The 19,957-nt window shown below is 44.1% G+C and overlaps 1 protein-coding gene across 11 annotated transcripts in view; it reads right to left on the reverse strand.

The window, feature by feature from the left end:
- Window positions 1-19,957, reverse strand: part of LOC106570401 (focal adhesion kinase 1) — a 211,937-nt gene that overhangs the window by 78,537 nt on the left and 113,443 nt on the right. For all 11 annotated transcript variants that reach the window (XM_082961240.1, XM_082961238.1, XM_082961237.1 and 8 more), the window contains 2 exons: window positions 16,501-16,727; window positions 1,282-1,448 (listed from right to left, as the gene is read on the reverse strand). In XM_082961240.1, coding sequence (XP_082817366.1) covers window positions 1,282-1,448; window positions 16,501-16,695 — 362 coding nt within the window. In that variant the 5' untranslated portion in view covers window positions 16,696-16,727. The remainder of the gene's footprint in view (window positions 1-1,281; window positions 1,449-16,500; window positions 16,728-19,957) is intronic.

Genomic DNA, 19,957 nt, shown 5'->3' on the forward strand with positions numbered 1-19,957 from the left:
TATTTTTGTCATTCTCAAAACTTTTGGCCACAACTGTACAGGTCTATGAGATGTGAAATCACATCATGATAGAACACAACAGTGTATCCCAGGCAGTAGCAGTGCTCCAGTCAGAATGAGAGAGGAAAGCCAGACAGTCCTTAGTGAACAGATTTAATTCATAACAGAGCCATGTAGAGAGAGACAACGAGAACAGTGCACAGCCAGGCTGTCCCAACTGGCACCCTATTCCCTATATAGGCTGTGGTAAAAAGTAGTGCACTATGTAGGGAATAGGGTGCCATTTGGGTAGCACACAGACTCCAGGCTCAAAGATAGCCAGAAAAGACCTTAGCCTTCCACTTAGAATTGAACTACTGAGATTTGCAGAGCAACATTTGACAGTAACTTAGACTGTAAAATGCCTCAAATTATGATCCAAGTCAGGATGGAAACTTAAGACGTTTATAATGTTCAATGAAATGTTTTCTAAAGGGAAAACGGCGTACTACAGACAAGCCCTTGAGGCTCTTTAGTGTCCAATTCTGTGTTCAGAACATATTTTATGTGACGGTAACATCTAGGTCACACGAATATGTTAGGCCAGGAGAATGAATGGCTAAGGAACTCTATTGGCCAATCTCTATAGTGTGTTCATCAAACATTCATAGTATCAATGCCTTGCAAAATTCCTCAAAGATCCTCGACTGACTTCTTCCTTACAAAATAAGACACAGCGATGAAGTGTTAACTTATGGGGCAATGTGACTTGCCTCTGCTCTCAGGGACATTCACAGGGTCTTTGTGTGCCTAAAGAAAGGTTGTAGACTATCACAGAATTGTCTGATGCAGAAGAAAGGCATTAAATGCCATCTGTGTGATACCTAACGCTAGAAGCTAAGGATGTGACTCATCTGGCATAACAGCTTTTAATAGCAATGACCTACTACCGAGTCATTGACAGTTGAGGCATTGAAAAACACACACACACACACACACACACACACACACACACACACACACACACACACACACACACACACACACACACACAGACACACACACACAAAAAAAGGTGGGTCTGTGAATCTGTAGATTCCACCCTCTTGTCGGAGAGACACCAACTGCCGTTTTGTCATTGTCTTCAATACACACAGGGGCAGACAGAGACAGTCAGACAAATACACACATCAAGAGAGAGACATATTCTAATCAGACAGATACACGCACACAGGGCAAACACATTGGTGCACTCATACACGTAAGTGTACACGGACGAGCACACACACACAGTCTGCTCACCTCCACTCCTCCTGGGAGCGGTTCTGCTCGTACTTCTCCCTCACGTGAGACACGCCCATATCAGGGTGGAGCCAGTGGACCTGGCCGGACTGGGAGTGGCTGAGCCGCAGGCCGAAGCACGCCACGCATTTCACCTTGTGGATGTCCAAGATCTTCTGGATGATCCCCTGTAGAGGTGGAACACAGGAGAGTTAAGAGACCAGTGACAAGCCACTGTAGGAAAGTTCAAGGCCATGCAGAAGTTATGTAAAGGCAAAGATGTTGAACGTAAAAGGTCCACACAATGCAAGACACATTGGTAAAGAAACTGACTAGAATTTTTACTGGAGACAAAACAAAACACAGTAAACAGAAAGTGGAGCCCAGATATAGACTCCTACTGAGAGGTGAAGAAAAGACAGGATCTTCCAATTGTTCTGTCTGTAGGAGCGATGCTATCTTATCGCCATGGCAGCCACCGCTCTGCCTAGTGACAGCAGGTAGCCTGTCTGAGGCGATAAGTAGGGTATATATTGGCGTTGGCTGAGTGGCCAAGGAGGGCACCAACCCATACCCTTATCCCCCCATCTGACCAGCTCCTGTGGAACAATCCAACACTCAAATGGCCACTCAGTCACTCATTCAGGACTTCAAATCAAACTTTATTTGTCACACGCGCCGAATACAACAAGTGTAGACCTTACTGTGAAATGCTTACTTACAAGCCCTTAACCAACAGTGCAGTTCAAGAAAGAGTTAAGAAAATATTTACCAAGTAGACTAAAATAAAAAGTAACAATAAGAATAACAATAACGAGGCTATACACAGGGGGCACCAGGAATCGAGTCAGTGTGCGGGGGTACAAGTTAGTTGAGGTAATTTGTAAATGTAGGTGAAGTGACTATGCATAGATAATAAACAGCGAGTAGCAGCAGTGTACAAAAGGGGGGGGGGGTCAATGTAAATAGTTCAGCAGTCTTATGGCTTGGGGTTAGAAACTGTTAAGGAGCCTTTTAGTCCTAGACTTGGCGCTCCAGTACCGCTTGCCGTGCCGTAGCAGAGAAAACAGTCTATAACTTGGGTGACTGGAGTCTCTGACAATTTTATGGGCTTTCCTCTGACACCGCCTAGTATATAGGTCCTGGATGGCAGGAAGCTTGGCCCCAGTGATGTACTGGACCGTTCGCACTACCCTCTGTAGCGCCTTACGGTCAGATGCCGAGCAGTTGCCATACCAGGCATACCATGTCTCTCTCTGCGATATCCTCTCACTGTCTGTTCAGTTTAACATCAAACCCCCAGACCTCACCCGACCAGATGGACCATTCACCATGAAGCGGCAACTAGAGTGCCATTATAGACTAGCTTATGACTGTAGTCTATGACTGGCCAGACGGACCACTCATGTCTGTTATATTATGTCGGTAGTGCCCACAACACTAGGGCTCCATGTTAAGTTTATGGCTGGCTGGCATGGAGATATTCCGGCCTCGCATGGCTGTGCTGGTGTCATCCGCGGCCGTATGTGTGCATACTATCACACTGCCGATCCGATGTGACATTCCAGCCCAAACACTTAAGAGCCATTGCATATTTATGAAGATTGTATTTATGAGGGAAGAGAGAGAGGCTGGATGGCTGGATCCCCAGGGGGGTAGGTCCAACAATGTGGCCCAGTTACGGCCTGATGGCCAAGTGGCAACACTGTGGAGGATCACTGTCCAAGGAGAGGAGGAGGAGGAGGAGAGGAGGAAGAGAGGAGAGGCCAGAGAAGCATAGAGTCCTATTGGGACTGGGAATTCAAAGCCTGTCGGCCAGCGTTGTTTGGTAATGTAGTTTCCAACTTAGGGAGGTCTCTATGCAGCCTTGGGACTGACTTTCTGCTTGTGTAATGGCAAAAGTTTATTTGAGACTGTCCACGGCAAGGACTAAAGGACTGTGCTCTTTAGAAGGTTGAAAAAAAAGTTCAACGAGAATCCATTTTGCATGGTAGTTCCAGTAACAATACACTAGGAACCAGGAGAGCACTGAGAGAATATATTCTATGTAACAGTACAGCACCTCTACTTTAGGTTTGGAGGTCTGTAGCTACTGAAGTAACAATGGCTTCATGTGAATTGATGTCGGTACCTAGTTCTTTTCGGAAGGAAAATCTTCCTGCACAGATGAGATGGACCCTCCTCAAGATTCCAATGGTGAGTAGTGATAAAGAAATACTATATGATCATGTCAACCTGCTCTAACAGAAGATTACTCAGCCAGCTAAGGACGGCTAAGCTAAAGCCAGTCTCTTATCTCAGTTTCCTAAGGAGCACGCAAATCCTCAACACTCCATTAAAATGATTAAATATGGGCTTTGGTTAGCTTCTTGAACTGGTGGTTGGGGCTCCAGAGTGAAGTTTCTCCTAGGCACAGCTATAGAATCACCAGAGGAAGAATATAATGGCTCAACACAGACAGAAGTATGTGTAATCTCACGAGCCATAATCTAAAAGTTTTGTCTGTCAAGAGAAGCTGAAGTGAGTGGGCCCAAGAAAAGGTAGAGCCCTCTCTGTCCACCCATTATTATATCTCAACACAATCTCTAACGTTTTATAATCCAATACTGGATGCAAAGTTCCCCGGAGGATCGGAGAGAGAGAGCATCTGAGTAATGGGAAAAATGTGTCTGCCCAATTTGAAAGAAAAACAATTTGCATACAAATTAATAATTGCCATTTCAAGTCCATTTTCAAGTAGCAGGCAAATGTCTACTCCGAATGACACAAACAGAACCATATAGCTGCAGTTCTGCTGGTGATTGATTTGACATTGTTTTGTAGGCCAGGAGGCGGAACTGACGGAATACAAGTGTACTCAACTTCAATGAGGTGGGAGAAATACCACCAGAACCCAGAATGGAGACAGAGGAAATGGGAGAAATACCACCAGAACCCAGAATGGAGACAGAGGAAATGGGAGAAATACCACCAGAACCCAGAATGGAGACAGAGGAAATGGGAGAAATACCACCAGAACCCAGAATGGAGACAGAGGAAATGGGAGAAATACCACCAGAACCCAGAATGGAGACAGAGGAAATGGGAGAAATACCACCAGAACCCAGAATGGAGACAGAGGAAATGGGAGAAATACCACCAGAACCCAGAATGGAGACAGAGGAAATGGGAGAAATACCACCAGAACCCAGAATGGAGACAGAGGAAATGGGAGAAATACCACCAGAACCCAGAATGGAGACAGAGGAAATGGGAGAAATACCACCAGAACCCAGAATGGAGACAGAGGAAATGGGAGAAATACCACCAGAACCCAGAATGGAGACAGAGGAAATGGGAGAAATACCACCAGAACCCAGAATGGAGACAGAGGAAATGGGAGAAATACCACCAGAACCCAGAATGGAGACAGAGGAAATGGGAGAAATACCACCAGAACCCAGAATGGAGACAGAGGAAATGGGAGAAATACCACCAGAACCCAGAATGGAGACAGAGGAAATGGGAGAAATACCACCAGAACCCAGAATGGAGACAGAGGAAATGGGAGAAATACCACCAGAACCCAGAATGGAGACAGAGGAAATGGGAGAAATACCACCAGAACCCAGAATGGAGACAGAGGAAATGGGAGAAATACCACCAGAACCCAGAATGGAGACAGAGGAAATGGGAGAAATACCACCAGAACCCAGAATGGAGACAGAGGAAATGGGAGAAATACCACCAGAACCCAGAATGGAGACAGAGGAAATGGGAGAAATACCACCAGAACCCAGAATGGAGACAGAGGAAATGGGAGAAATACCACCAGAACCCAGAATGGAGACAGAGGAAATGGGAGAAATACCACCAGAACCCAGAATGGAGACAGAGGAAATGGGAGAAATACCACCAGAACCCAGAATGGAGACAGAGGAAATGGGAGAAATACCACCAGAACCCAGAATGGAGACAGAGGAAATGGGAGAAATACCACCAGAACCCAGAATGGAGACAGAGGAAATGGGAGAAATACCACCAGAACCCAGAATGGAGACAGAGGAAATGGGAGAAATACCACCAGAACCCAGAATGGAGACAGAGGAAATGGGAGAAATACCACCAGAACCCAGAATGGAGACAGAGGAAATGGGAGAAATACCACCAGAACCCAGAATGGAGACAGAGGAAATGGGAGAAATACCACCAGAACCCAGAATGGAGACAGAGGAAATGGGAGAAATACCACCAGAACCCAGAATGGAGACAGAGGAAATGGGAGAAATACCACCAGAACCCAGAATGGAGACAGAGGAAATGGGAGAAATACCACCAGAACCCAGAATGGAGACAGAGGAAATGGGAGAAATACCACCAGAACCCAGAATGGAGACAGAGGAAATGGGAGAAATACCACCAGAACCCAGAATGGAGACAGAGGAAATGGGAGAAATACCACCAGAACCCAGAATGGAGACAGAGGAAATGGGAGAAATACCACCAGAACCCAGAATGGAGACAGAGGAAATGGGAGAAATACCACCAGAACCCAGAATGGAGACAGAGGAAATGGGAGAAATACCACCAGAACCCAGAATGGAGACAGAGGAAATGGGAGAAATACCACCAGAACCCAGAATGGAGACAGAGGAAATGGGAGAAATACCACCAGAACCCAGAATGGAGACAGAGGAAATGGGAGAAATACCACCAGAACCCAGAATGGAGACAGAGGAAATGGGAGAAATACCACCAGAACCCAGAATGGAGACAGAGGAAATGGGAGAAATACCACCAGAACCCAGAATGGAGACAGAGGAAATGGGAGAAATACCACCAGAACCCAGAATGGAGACAGAGGAAATGGGAGAAATACCACCAGAACCCAGAATGGAGACAGAGGAAATGGGAGAAATACCACCAGAACCCAGAATGGAGACAGAGGAAATGGGAGAAATACCACCAGAACCCAGAATGGAGACAGAGGAAATGGGAGAAATACCACCAGAACCCAGAATGGAGACAGAGGAAATGGGAGAAATACCACCAGAACCCAGAATGGAGACAGAGGAAATGGGAGAAATACCACCAGAACCCAGAATGGAGACAGAGGAAATGGGAGAAATACCACCAGAACCCAGAATGGAGACAGAGGAAATGGGAGAAATACCACCAGAACCCAGAATGGAGACAGAGGAAATGGTAGGGCACCATGTCTGCCTTTATGAGAAGCAAAATGCACAATATTACATAGCCTTAACACAAACCCTTTAAAATGTCACATGCCATCTGAATGACTGTTTAGATACTATCTAAAAGCACAGAACATGTATACTCCCAGCAGACCTCGGGGGAAAGTAACTTGGAATGGTAGTCGCTGAAACGTAGGCTAAATATCCCAAGTGATGCTTTTAAGTGTGCTGACAGGTTTGACCTAGAGCTTGAGAGCCAACCTTGAAAAGCATGGTCCTATTCATAAGGAACCAAACAACAGAAAACCAGCTGGCACAGGGAGAGAGACTACCTCGACTTTTTCCGTTGCAAAACCTTTTAAAACCATTGCATGTCCTAATAAATATGACCAACATCTGTCCTGTATAATAACTTAGAGCAGAGTTCCCCTTGGCATTTAGGAGGAAACAGATGACGACGATGACGACGAAAAGACCAAGACAAAGAAAAAGAAGACACGGATTATAGAGACAGAATCAGAATGCTTACATGAACAGCTAGGGAGAGCAATCCAAACGGAGCATGACAAATTCCCCATCACACCACATTAGGCTAAACATAATGACAGCCGCATCTATGATGATATGACAGATTATCTCAAACAAACAAGCTCATTTTACTACCCTTTTCTAATTTTTAAGATCCAAAAAGAATATATCAAATCTCACTGGCATATAGTCATTTGGATTCTTGCCAACCACAGCATTTCCATGTGTTTGCAATGGAAATAGAAAAGCACAATGGACATACAAATTAGCCAATTCAAATGAAAACAATCCGTGAACCTCTTATCAAGGTAGACATTGCATACAGTACACCTGGTCTCAGATCATTTCATATTATTATGTACGTAAATCCAAAACACTCCATTTAGTGTGGTATGTTAGATTTGGTATGGTTACATAAGACAGAGAGCCACTTAACCTCTCTGGGCTAGGTGGCACCAAATCGTCCCACCTACGTAACAGCCAGTTGAATCCTGTGGCGCGATTTTCAAATACCTTAGAAATGCTATTACTTCAATTTCTCAAACATATGACTATTTTACAGCTATTTAACCTGTTGGGGATAGGGGGCAGTATTTGCACGGCTGGATAAAAAACGTACCTGATTTAATCTGGTTACTACACCTGCCCAGTAACTAGAATATGCATATAATTATTGGCTTTGGATAGAAAACACCCTAAAGTTTCTAAAACTGTTTGAATGGTGTCTGTGAGTATAACAGAACTCCTATGGCAGGCCAAAACCTGAGAAGATTTCAAGCAGGAAGTGGCCTGTCTGAGAAGTAGTGTTTCATCTTGGCTATTTTTATTGAAGACTCAGGATCTGTGCAATAACGTGACACTTCCTACATCTTCCATAGGGTCTCAGAGCCCGGGAAAACGTTGAACGATATCGAGGCAGGCTCTGGCTGAAACACTTTATCGCTTTTGGCAAGTGGCCACTCAGAGTACTATGGGCTTAGGCGCATGCCCGCTTCGACCGAATGGTTTCTTTTCCTTTGTCTGTTTATCTAAACGCAGATTCCCGGTCGGAATATTATCGCTTTTTTATGAGAAAAATTGCATAAAAATTGATTTTAAACAGCGGTTGACATGCTTCGAAGTACGGTAATGGAATATTTAGAATTCTTTTGTCACGAATTGCGCCATGCTCGTAACCCTTATTTACCCTTTCGGATAATGTCTAGAACGCACGAACAAAACGCCGCTGTTTGGATATAACGATGGATTATTTTGGACCAAACCAACATTTGTTATTGAAGTAGAAGTCCTGGGAGTGCATTCTGACGAAGACAACAAAGGTAAGAACATTTTTCTTATAGTAAATCTGACTTTGATGAGTGCTAAATCTGCTGGGTGTCTAAATAGCTAGCCCTGTGATGCCGGGCTATCTACTGAGAATATTGCAAAATGTGCTTTCACCGAAAAGCTATTTTAAAATCGGACATATCGAGTGCATAGAGGAGTTCTGTATCTATAATTCTTAAAATAATTGTTATGCTTTTTGTGAACGTTTATCGTGAGTAATTTAGTAAATTCACCGGCAGTGTTCGGTGGGAATGCTAGTCACATGCTAGTCACCTGCTAATGTAAAAAGCTGGTTTTTGATATAAATATGAACTTGATTGAACAAAACATGCATGTATTGTATAACATAATGTCCTAGGGTTGTCATCTGATGAAGATCATCAAAGGTTAGTGCTACATTTAGCTGTGGTTTGGGTTTATGTGACATTATATGCTAGCTTGAAAAATGGGTGTCTGATTATTTCTGGCTGGGTAGTCTGCTGACATAATCTAATGTTTTGCTTTCGTTGTAAAGCCTTTTTGAAATCGGACAGTGTGGTTAGATTAACGAGACGACATTCATTGTTTTGGAAAGAGATGTCAAAGAAAGCCAATAAATGGTCAGACAGGCCACTTCCTGTAAAGGAATCTCTCAGGTTTTTGCCTGCCATATGAGTTCTGTTATACTCACAGACACCATTCAAACAGTTTTAGAAACTTTAGGGTGTTTTCTATCCATATCTAATAAGTATATGCATATTCTAGTTACTGGGTAGGAGTAGTAACCAGATTAAATAGGGTACGTTTTTTATCCGGCCGTGTAAATACTGCCCCCTAGCCCTAAGAGGTTAAAGCAAAAAATGAAAGGATGGTGGTTGGTCAGGGTGGATGGGTGGGCGCATAATGCAAACGTCTAGCAACCCAAAGGTTGTGAGTTCAAATCACATCACAGACAACTTTAGCATTTTAGCTAATTAGCAACTATTCAACTACTTACTACCTTTTAGCTACTTTGCATCTACTTAGCATGTTAGCTAACCCTAACCTTAACCCTTTTAGCTAACCATTCCTCTAACCCTAATCTTAACCCTTTAACCTAACTCCTAAACTTAAACCCAACCCCTAGCTAACGTTAGCCACCTAGCTAGAATTCGTAACATCATTTGGTTTGCAGATTTGTAACATATTGTACATTTAGCAGATTCGTAACATATAATATAAATTGTAATTCATAATATATCATACGAAATGGGTGATGGACATTCACAAATTAATACATACCATACGAAATGTAACGGATTAACAGAATGACTACCAGGCACTAGGTAGATTCAATTACATGTAATTTTGTGTTATTATTGATAATACACTGCTCAAAAAAATAAAGTGAACACTTAAACAACACAATGTAACTCCAAGTCAATCACACTTCTGTGAAATCAAACTGTCCACTTAGGAAGCAACACTGATTGACAATACATTTCACATGCTGTTGTGCAAATGGAATAAACAACAGGTGGAAATTATAGGCAATTAGCAAGACACCCCCAATAAAGGAGTGGTTCTGCAGGTGGGGACCACAGACCACTTCTCAGTTCCTATGCTTCGTGCACCTCATCCAGGATGGCACATCAATGCGAGCTGTGGCAAGAAGGTTTGCTGTGTCTATCAGCGTAGTGTCCAGAGCATGGAGGCGCTACCAGGAGACAGGCCAGTACATCAGGAGACGTGGAGGAGGCCGTAGGAGGGCAACAACCCAGCAGCAGGACCGCTACCTCCGCCTTTGTGCAACGAGGAGCAGGAGGAGCACTGCCGGAGCCCTGCAAAATGACCTCCAGCAGGCCACAAATGTGCATGTGTCTGCTCAAACGGTCAGAAACAGACTCCATGAGGGTGGTATGAGGGCCCGACGTCCACAGGTGGGGGTTGTGCTTACAGCCAAACACCGTGCAGGACGTTTGGCATTTGCCAGAGAACACCAAGATTGGCAAATTCGCCACTGGCGCCCTGTGCTCTTCACAGATGAAAGCAGGTTCACACTGAGCACGTGACAGACGTGACAGAGTCTGGAGACGCCGTGGAGAACGTTCTGCTGCCTGCAACATCCTCCAGCATGACCAGTTTGGCGGTGGGTCAGTCATGGAGTGGGGTGGCATTTCTTTGGGGGGCCGCACAGCCCTCCATGTGCTCGCCAGAGGTAGCCTGACTGCCATTAGGTACCGAGATGAGATCCTCAGACCCCTTGTGAGAATATATTCCTCATATGCTGGTGCGGTTGGCCCTGGGTTCCTCCTAATGCAAGACAATGCTAGACCTCATGTGGCTGGAGTGTGTCAGCAGTTCCTGCAAGAGGAAGGCATTGATGCTATGGACCGGCCCACCCGTTCCCCAGACCTGAATCCAATTGAGCACATCTGGGACATCATGTCTCGCTCCATCCACCAACGCCACGTTGCACCACAGACTGTCCAGAAGTTGGTGGATGCTTTAGTCCAGGTCCGGGAGGAGATCCCTCAGGAGACCATCCGCCACCTCATCAGGAGCATGCCCAGGTGTTGTAGGGAGGTCATACAGGCACGTGGAGGCCACACACACTACTGAGCCTAATTTTGACTTGTTTTAAGGACATTACATCAAAGTTGGATCAGCCTGTAGTGTGGTTTTCCACTTTAATTTTGAGTGTGACTCCAAATCCAGACCTCCATGGGTTAATAAATTGGATTTCCATTGATTATTTTTGTGTGATTTTGTTGTCAGCACATTCAACTATGTAAAGAAAAAAGTATTTAATAAGATTATTTATTTCATTCAGATCTAGGATGTGTTGTTTAAGTGTTCCCTTTATTTTTTTGAGCAGTATATTTGTCCTATATGGATATCTGGAATCCCTATATAGTACACTACTTTTGACCATAGCAGTGCACTATACCCGGGCAGGCAGAGTGCTATTGATGCAGTATGAACAGGATATGTGTGTGTGATGGGATGAGGGGTCCTTGGGGAGCACCACAGGGGATAGGAACATGATGTTATTCTGGGATGGAACCAGGAAGCGGATGTGGATCCAATACACAACGTACCTCATCCAGCCCTACAAATCAATACAGGCATCTGCTGACTGCACTGAGACCACGCATAGGGCTCTCGTCAAAAGTAGTGCACTATATAGGGAATAGGGTGCCATTTGGGATGCTTCCCATGTACCATGTCTCAATGGTTTCCTTTCTCCAGAAAATAGGAGATCTAGGAGTCAGGATGTTATGTGCCAGGAATCAATTCACAGTTTCACACCACTATAACTGAGTGTCTGTGTCAGTGAGGGCAGGGAAAATGTAGCAAAATGTCTTTCTGCAGACCGGTGTTTGCTTAGCCTGGTCTCAGATCGGTTTGTGCTGTTTTGCCAACCCTTATGGTATTTTTTTTTATTTTACCTTTATTTAACTAGGCAAGTCAGTTAAGAACAAATTCTTATTTTCAATGATGGCCTAGAAATAGTGGGTTAACTGCCTTGTTCAGGGGCAGAACGACAGATTTGTACCTTGTCAGCTCAGGGATTTGATCTTGCAACCTTTCGGTTACTAATCCAACACTCAAACCACTAGGCTACGCTGCTGCTACGAATGCGTAACATTGACCAGGGACCAACTAGTTGCTTGATAGCCTCTCTCAGTTCATCTACCTGAGGAAAAACAATGCTGGTTCCATAGTGTCATAATTCACACATGCCTTTAAATGTGTCCTGTAAGTGCTTTGTGAAGGGTTTTCTGTAATTAGCCAACTTTGAGGCTTCAGATGCGGCTTATGTGAGACCTAGGCTAGACTAACTGCCGCTGAAGATCACAGAGCTAAGGCACAGCAACATCAGTTAAAGGTGCAATATGCAGAAATCATTCCACCATTTCCTGGTTTAAAACGTTCTGATAGTTCGCCTAATTTTAGTTTGTGACAAAATAAGCAATGTATAGTGTAGAGATTCATGGTACCATCCTAACCACTGTGAAATCTCTTTTCAATAACCAAAAATATTGTATTTTCAGCTGTTTGAGTAAGACGCAAAAACAAAACTTAAGAACGAGAAGCATAGAATAGCACACATAGAACATATTGTACCACTTCTTAGACTTGTTTTCAATAAGATTGACAGACCTATAACTCACATTTCTATGTGATTTTGGTCAAGTTGCCCAAAAAGTCACATATTGCAGCTTTAAAAGAGAATCCGCAACATGAACTGATGGAGCCACACAGACCTCTCTCTCAGTGAAGGGAGTTGGAGTGCAGTTAGGCAGTTGAAGGGTAACCACAGAACAATCACACTACGGTATTCCAATTTGAAAAACAATGAGGGATTGTGCTCTGAACTTTCAGTAACATATAGCAATCGACAAAGCAACAACTACACTGCTGAATCACTGCTCTGACGTGCAACACCAATCAATAGTGTCTGTACAGCAGCAGCTATACACTGGGCTCTAACAGCCAAAAGACTGCATCCAGTCAATTACTCATGCTCCTTCAGCGCAGCAGAGAAACAGAGTGACAGTCGATCAGTCTGTGTGTTTATAGGAGATTCAGGTACACACAGCTAGTCTCTATCAGCTCTTCATGACTGTATGACAGTTATTTGGAGAAAAAAAATCTGTACACTGATTGGCTCTAGCTCTGATGCAGGGTCAGATGCTGTTCCACCCCTCTAATCGTTAAGGTTAGGATTTGGTGTGAGACAATCTGTTCCCAGACCTGTGATTAGTGTCAACTTCTACTTCAACTGTTTGTTTGTTTGTTTGTGTTTGTGTTTGTGTGTGTGTGTGTGTGTGTGTGTGTGTGTGTGTGTGTGTGTGTGTGTGTGTGTGTGTGTGTGTGTGTGTGTGTGTGTGTGTGTGTGTGTGTGTGTGTGTGTGGGGTCACAATACCAGAATTTTGACTTCGATACTGATACCAGGTTTAGTATCCCAATACTCAATACCAAAATGATACCACAAACACAGAGAAGGCTTACTAGCCAAAGTCACAGAATGTCACTTGATCCAGACAGATATGTTACTGCTATGTTCAATCGTTGGGCATCTTTGAGTTCGATATCATTACATTTGAAAAATTTTATGTAAATTATTTTGAGACAGCCATGTATGCATTAATTGAATCAATTATCCAACCAATTTGACTTTGTTTTTAACAATCTAACTACAAAACAACATAGTTGAATGGTAAATCTATATTGATAAACTGGGTAAATCAAGATGTAGTTCTATTCACAGTACAGGTGAATTAGTATTATTCAATAGGAGTGTGTGCATGCAGTGAGTTATTGAGCTTGTTTTAGCTGATATCATGGGGCTACAGATGACACACAATCCCTTCCATTTAGGACTTATTTTATTGGCAACTGCGAAGAGAACATATTATTTTATTGTACTGATTAACAACATTTGCAGAGAAGAAGCAATTTTTCTTTTCGAAAGTGTGCACTGTTTCTTTAAGAAATTAATGATATAATTTGCAAGGCAGAATGTGGCTATGGAATCTAGTGGAAACCAGACTGGAGGCAAAGGAAGATGAAGAAGTGAATTAGTTTTTGGCGGCGAGGGAGACAAAGTGAATTAATACAGTTTTTGGTGGGTCAGCTTTGAAATCAGCATAATTTGCATTATGGTTGGCGCATTATCACAAACAAATAACTATTGTAGTGAATTCAACTGTAAGCCTACAAGGAAAGTTAGCCTACAATTAAAGCTGGAAGCTACCGATTTCATTTTGCATTGTGAAAGTGTTCTAGCCTGTCTGGACATTGTTTTGTGAACAGTAATACACAGTTTCAACATTTCTACATGCCGTGTTGCATACAGACTTGGGCTCGGTTTCCCGATAGCGATGGAACTTAAGACATCCGCATGCTTCCCATCCGAAACAGTTTGTGCATATATTATGATGACATTTTGTGACGTTTTTGTTCATTTTGGCCTTTGGCAAAGGTTTTTTCGGCTGTTCATACACACGTCATTCTTTCTCGAGGCAAGCCAAAGTTTGGCACCCCTTCATCAGTGATTGGTCAACAGTAGGGATTCTTCAATTAAGTATTTGTAATTCAACGACAGACGACTCGTTTTCATGCACATTTTTTCACTTGAGAAATACTGCATCAAAAATCCTAGTTAGATCTCCTTGGCAAAAATTTACTGAATTATCTCAGATTAATTCTGACTATGGCGTCTCAAGATAGACAAATAGTACTATTGCCGCGTTTTTCTAGAGCACACTCGTTTGGTTTGCCTAGCCGAAGCATGCAGAAGCCTTTATGCCCCGTTTACATTGTGACGTATTTCATTACGCCGTACTTCAACTTCATGCAATCTCATTCCGCTATTGGACGGAGAGCATAGGATAGGGTTTCACAATGCAAGACAAGATGGAGGAGAGCCTACTCTCATCAGAGAGAGGATTTATTTTGGAGATTGACTTGCCTAGTTAAATAAAAGTTCAATAAAATAAATATGACCTTTTCATTCAAGACAGGAGAAATATATAGGTTGAAGATTCCACTGTAGCTAGCGACCTCCACCCAATAATTATCACCAAAAACAAAAGTCACTACCATCATAATAAACATAAATGGGAGGCAACAGTCATAATATAATTGGCTAAACAGCCAATGTGTATTATTTAACATTACTATAAAAAGGGTACTTTTAATAATGACACATTATAGGAAGGGGTCATTGTTTACAATCTGTTAGATATCCAATAAAGCCAACCTGAAACTCACATAGTTTGATCTTCTTCTGTGATTTGCTAAATTCCTGTTCTTTGACGGACTCTGTCTGGACTGGAGACGACGTAAAGTTTGTAAATTCCTGTTCTTTGACGGACTCTGTCTGGACTGGAGACGACGTAAAGTTTGTAAATTCCTGTTCTTTGACGGACTCTGTCTGGACTGGAGACGACGTAAAGTTTGTAAATTCCTGTTCTTTGACGGACTCTGTCTGGACTGGAGACGACGTAAAGTTTGGAAAATGTCAAAGTATGCGGTGTTCATCTTGCAACGGAGCCTTGAACAGCAAGGGGGCGTGGCGATTCCACTACTGTGTGGACGTCCCTATTGAAAAGCATGACATCCAGCGCTTCATAACGGAGTGCTTATGGGTAATATGAACAAGGCTTACAAGTGATTTAATGATGCATCTTTCGGCCGAAGATGTAACATGCTTTTCCTAAAACCCAATGCAGAGAGAAAGGTCGCTTGCACCACGCAGAGAGAAAGGTCGCTTGCACCACGCAGAGAGAAAGGTCGCTTGCACCACGCAGAGAGAAAGGTCGCTTGCACCACGCAGAGAGAAAGGTCGCTTGCACCACGCAGAGAGAAAGGTCGCTTGCACCACGCAGAGAGAAAGGTCGCTTACTAGTGCTTTGACACACCGAGCTGCTCTACGAGTGCTCTGACACACCGAGCTGCTCTACGAGTGCTCTGACACACCGAGCTGCTCTACGAGTGCTCTGACACACCGAGCTGCTCTACGAGTGCTCTGACACACCGAGCTGCTCTACGAGTGCTCTGACACACCGAGCTGCTCTACGAGTGCTCTGACACACCGAGCTGCTCTACGAGTGCTCTGACACACCGAGCTGCTCTACGAGTGCTCTGACACACCGAGCTGCTCTACGAGTGCTCTGACACACCGAGCTGCTCTAAGAGTGCTGACACACCGAGCTGCTCTACGAGTGCTCTGACACACCGAGCTGCTCTACGAGTGCTCTGACACACCGAGCTGCTCTACGAGTGCTCTGACACACCGAGCTGCTCTACGAGTGCTCTGACACACTGAGCTGCTCTACGAGTGCTCTGAGGTAGGCGTTGTTCTATGAGTGCTCTGCGGCAGGCGTTGTTCTACGAGTGCTCTGAGGCAGGCGTTAGATTGCGAGTGTTTTCAAGTGCAATGTTAATAAGGATGGTTTTGGGAAACAGTTCGGGGACTTAATGATGCTCCGACGAAGGTTCTAATGATGAACTTAGGCTTAAGATGCTTTTGGGAAACCGGCCCTGATCAGTTCTCTCAATCACATGAGACACATTTGACAGAAGTACTGAATGTAACAAAAATTCTAGTACCAAACCGTTTTTTTGTTTTATCGAAAAAGTTCCAAAGTTTCAGTATACCGTGCAACGCTAGTATGTGTGTGTGTGTGTGTGTGTGTGTGTGTGAGACCCCTGTTGCCATGCATTTTCCCTCTGTCTTACCCTGACATCGGTGGCATCCCCATGGCGGATGTTGCTGGCCCATGTGCTATGCTCGCTGTTACTCTCGAAGTGATGGAAGACCTTCAGAACTCTGTCAGGGGCCCCGGGAGCCCGCTCCGTGGTCGTGCTGAGGCGCGACTTGGCCCCCCCAGCCAGGGCGTGGTTGAGGTTGGGGTCCAGGTAAGCTGTCGCCATGCCTTTGCTGTGAGCTAGGTGTCTGTCATATTCTGTTAGTGTGGAGAGAGAGAGAGAAAACAACCATATAGTTAGAATTCCTGCTTTACTCCTATAAGGAGATTGAAAATGGCCGACAGTCCTCCCATTATGGCGTCGGTGAATTTATTGGGGATGCCCATTCTACTAATACTAATTATATGGAAACAACACTGGGTGACAATGGAGTAGAAACATCACAAATCGTCCCTGTAGTATAAAACATGGGAAGTCAACATTGTGTCTTGAGAAACTTGATTATAACAACTTTTTGGAATCTGAAGAACATTCTGAGAGTAGCAACAGGCAGTGGGCATATCATACTTCCTCACCGTTCAATGAGCCCCTGATAATGATTTCTTCATGAATAAATGATGCGTAGTGGTGAAAAATGTATCAGCAAGTTGGGAGGTGTGAAAAGGGTTCTCATCCATATTGCACAATGCAGCAACGTGTGACAACATGTAACACATCAACATTTACTTCTATCACAAATGGGAAACTGGCAAAGGACTCTAAGGAAAACATTAACAGCTACTTGGCCCACCATGTCTCACTATAATCTCAATGGTGTATCTGGAAGGGTGAATATATTATACAAAGAGCAATCTGTGGTAGTCAGTCACACATCCAGGCTCCAGATAGAATACAATCTAACAACTAGTGTGGATCTGTTGGGTGAATATACTATAACTAGTGTGGATCTGTTGGGTGAATATACTATAACTAGTGTGGATCTGTTGGGTGAATATACTATAACTAGTGTGGATCTGTTGGGTGAATATACTATAACTAGTGTGGATCTGTTGGGGTGAATATATACTGCTCAAAAAAATAAAGGGAACACTTAAACAACACAATGTAACTCCAAGTCAATCACACTTCTGTGAAATCAAACTGTCCACTTAGGAAGCAACACTGATTGACAATAAATTTCACATGCTGTTGTGCAAATGGAATAGACAACAGGTGGAAATTATAGGCAATTAGCAAGACACCCCCAATAAAGGAGTGGTTCTGCAGGTGGTGACCACAGACCACTTCTCAGTTCCTATGCTTCCTGGCTGATGTTTTGGTCACTTCTGAATGCTAGCGGTGCTCTCACTCTTGTGGTAGCATGAGACGGAGTCTACAACCCACACAAGTGGCTCAGGTAGTGCACCTCATCCAGGATGGCACATCAATGCGAGCTGTGGCAGAAAGGTTTGCTGTGTCTGTCAGCGTAGTGTCCAGAGCATGGAGGCGCTACCAGGAGACAGGCCAGTACATCAGGGGACGTGGAGGAGGCCGTAGGAGGGCAACAACCCAGCAGCAGGACCGCTACCTCCGCCTTTGTGCAAGGAGGAGCAGGAGGAGCACTGCCAGAGCCCTGCAAAATGACCTCCAGCAGGCCACAAATGTGCATGTGTCTGCTCAAACGGTCAGAAACAGACTCCATGAGGGTGGTAATGAGGGCCCGACGTCCACAGGTGGGGGTTGTGCTTACAGCCCAACACCGTGCAGGACGTTTGGCATTTGCCAGAGAACACCAAGATTGGCAAATTCGCCACTGGCGCCCTGTGCTCTTCACAGATGAAAGCAGGTTCACACTGAGCATGTGACAGACGTGACAGAGTCTGGAGACGCCGTGGAGAACGTTCTGCTGCCTGCAACATCCTCCAGAATGACCAGTTTGGCGGTGGGTCAGTCATGGTGTGGGGTGGCATTTCTTTGGGGGGGCCGCACAGCCCTCCATGTGCTCGCCAGAGGTAGCCTGACTGCCATTAGGTACCGAGATGAGATCCTCAGACCCCTTGTGAGACCATATGCTGGTGCGGTTGGCCCTGGGTTCCTCCTAATGCATGACAATGCTAGACCTCATGTGGCTGGAGTGTGTCAGCAGTTCCTGCGAGAGGAAGGCATTGATGCTATGGACTGGCCCGCCCGTTCCTCAGACCTGAATCCAATTGAGCACATCTGGGACATCATGTCTCGCTCCATCCACCAACATCACGTTGCACCACAGACTGTCCAGGAGTTGGCGGATGCTTTAGTCCAGGTCTGGGAGGAGATCCCTCAGGAGACCATCTGCCACCTCGTCAGGAGCTTGCCCAGGCGTTGTAGGGAGGTCATACAGGCACGTGGAGGCCACACACACTACTGAGCCTCATTTTGACTTGTTTTAAGGACATTACATCAAAGTTGGATCAGCCTGTAGTGTGGTTTTCCACTTTAATTTTGAGTGTGACTCCAAATCCAGACCTCCATGGGTTGATAAATTGGATTTCCATTGATTATTTTTGTGTGATTTTGTTGTCAGCACATTCAACTATGTAAAGAAAAAAGTATTTAATAAGATTATTTAATTCATTCAGATCTAGGATGTGTTATTTTAGTGTTCCCTTTATTTTTTTGAGCAGTGTACTATAACTAGTGTGGATCTGTTGGGTGAATATACTATAACTAGTGTGGATCTGTTGGATGAATATACTATAACTAGTGTGGGATCTGTTGGGTGAATATACTATAACTAGTGTGGATCTGTTGGGTGAATATACTATAACTAGTGTGGATCTGTTGGGTGAATATACTATAACTAGTGTGGGATCTGTTGGGTGAATATACTATAACTAGTGTGGATCTGTTGGGTGAATATACTATAACTAGTGTGGATCTGTTGGGTGAATATACTATAACTAGTGTGGATCTGTTGGGTGAATATACTATAACTAGTGTGGATCTGTTGGGTGAATATACTATAACTAGTGTGGATCTGTTGGGTGAATATACTATAACTAGTGTGGATCTGTTGGGTGAATATACTATAACTAGTGTGGATCTGTTGGGTGAATATACTATAACTAGTGTGGATCTGTTGGGTGAATATACTATAACTAGTGTGGGATCTGTTGGGTGAATATACTATAACTAGTGTGGATCTGTTGGGTGAATATACTATAACTAGTGTGGATCTGTTGGGTGAATATACTACATGCATTCATCCAGCTTGTGTCAGCAGCACTGTTCCCTCTATGTGGCTGGAAAAGCCCAAAATAACCTCCCATTGTAGAAGTGAGAGAGTGGTTATATCCCAAACAGCACCCCTTTGCATGTCGCACTACTTCTGACAAGGGCCCATAGGGCAAAAGTAGTGCACTATATAGGGAATAGGGTTCCATTTGGGATGCACTCAGTGACTAAGCACTGAAAATGATGGAAAACAGGCTACTTTTACTGTATTTGGCCTACAATGAAATGCCACAAA

Source organism: Salmo salar, chromosome 14 (genome assembly GCF_965601325.2).
Source record: "Salmo salar chromosome 14, fSalSal1, whole genome shotgun sequence".
Classification (NCBI taxonomy): domain Eukaryota; kingdom Metazoa; phylum Chordata; class Actinopteri; order Salmoniformes; family Salmonidae; genus Salmo; species Salmo salar.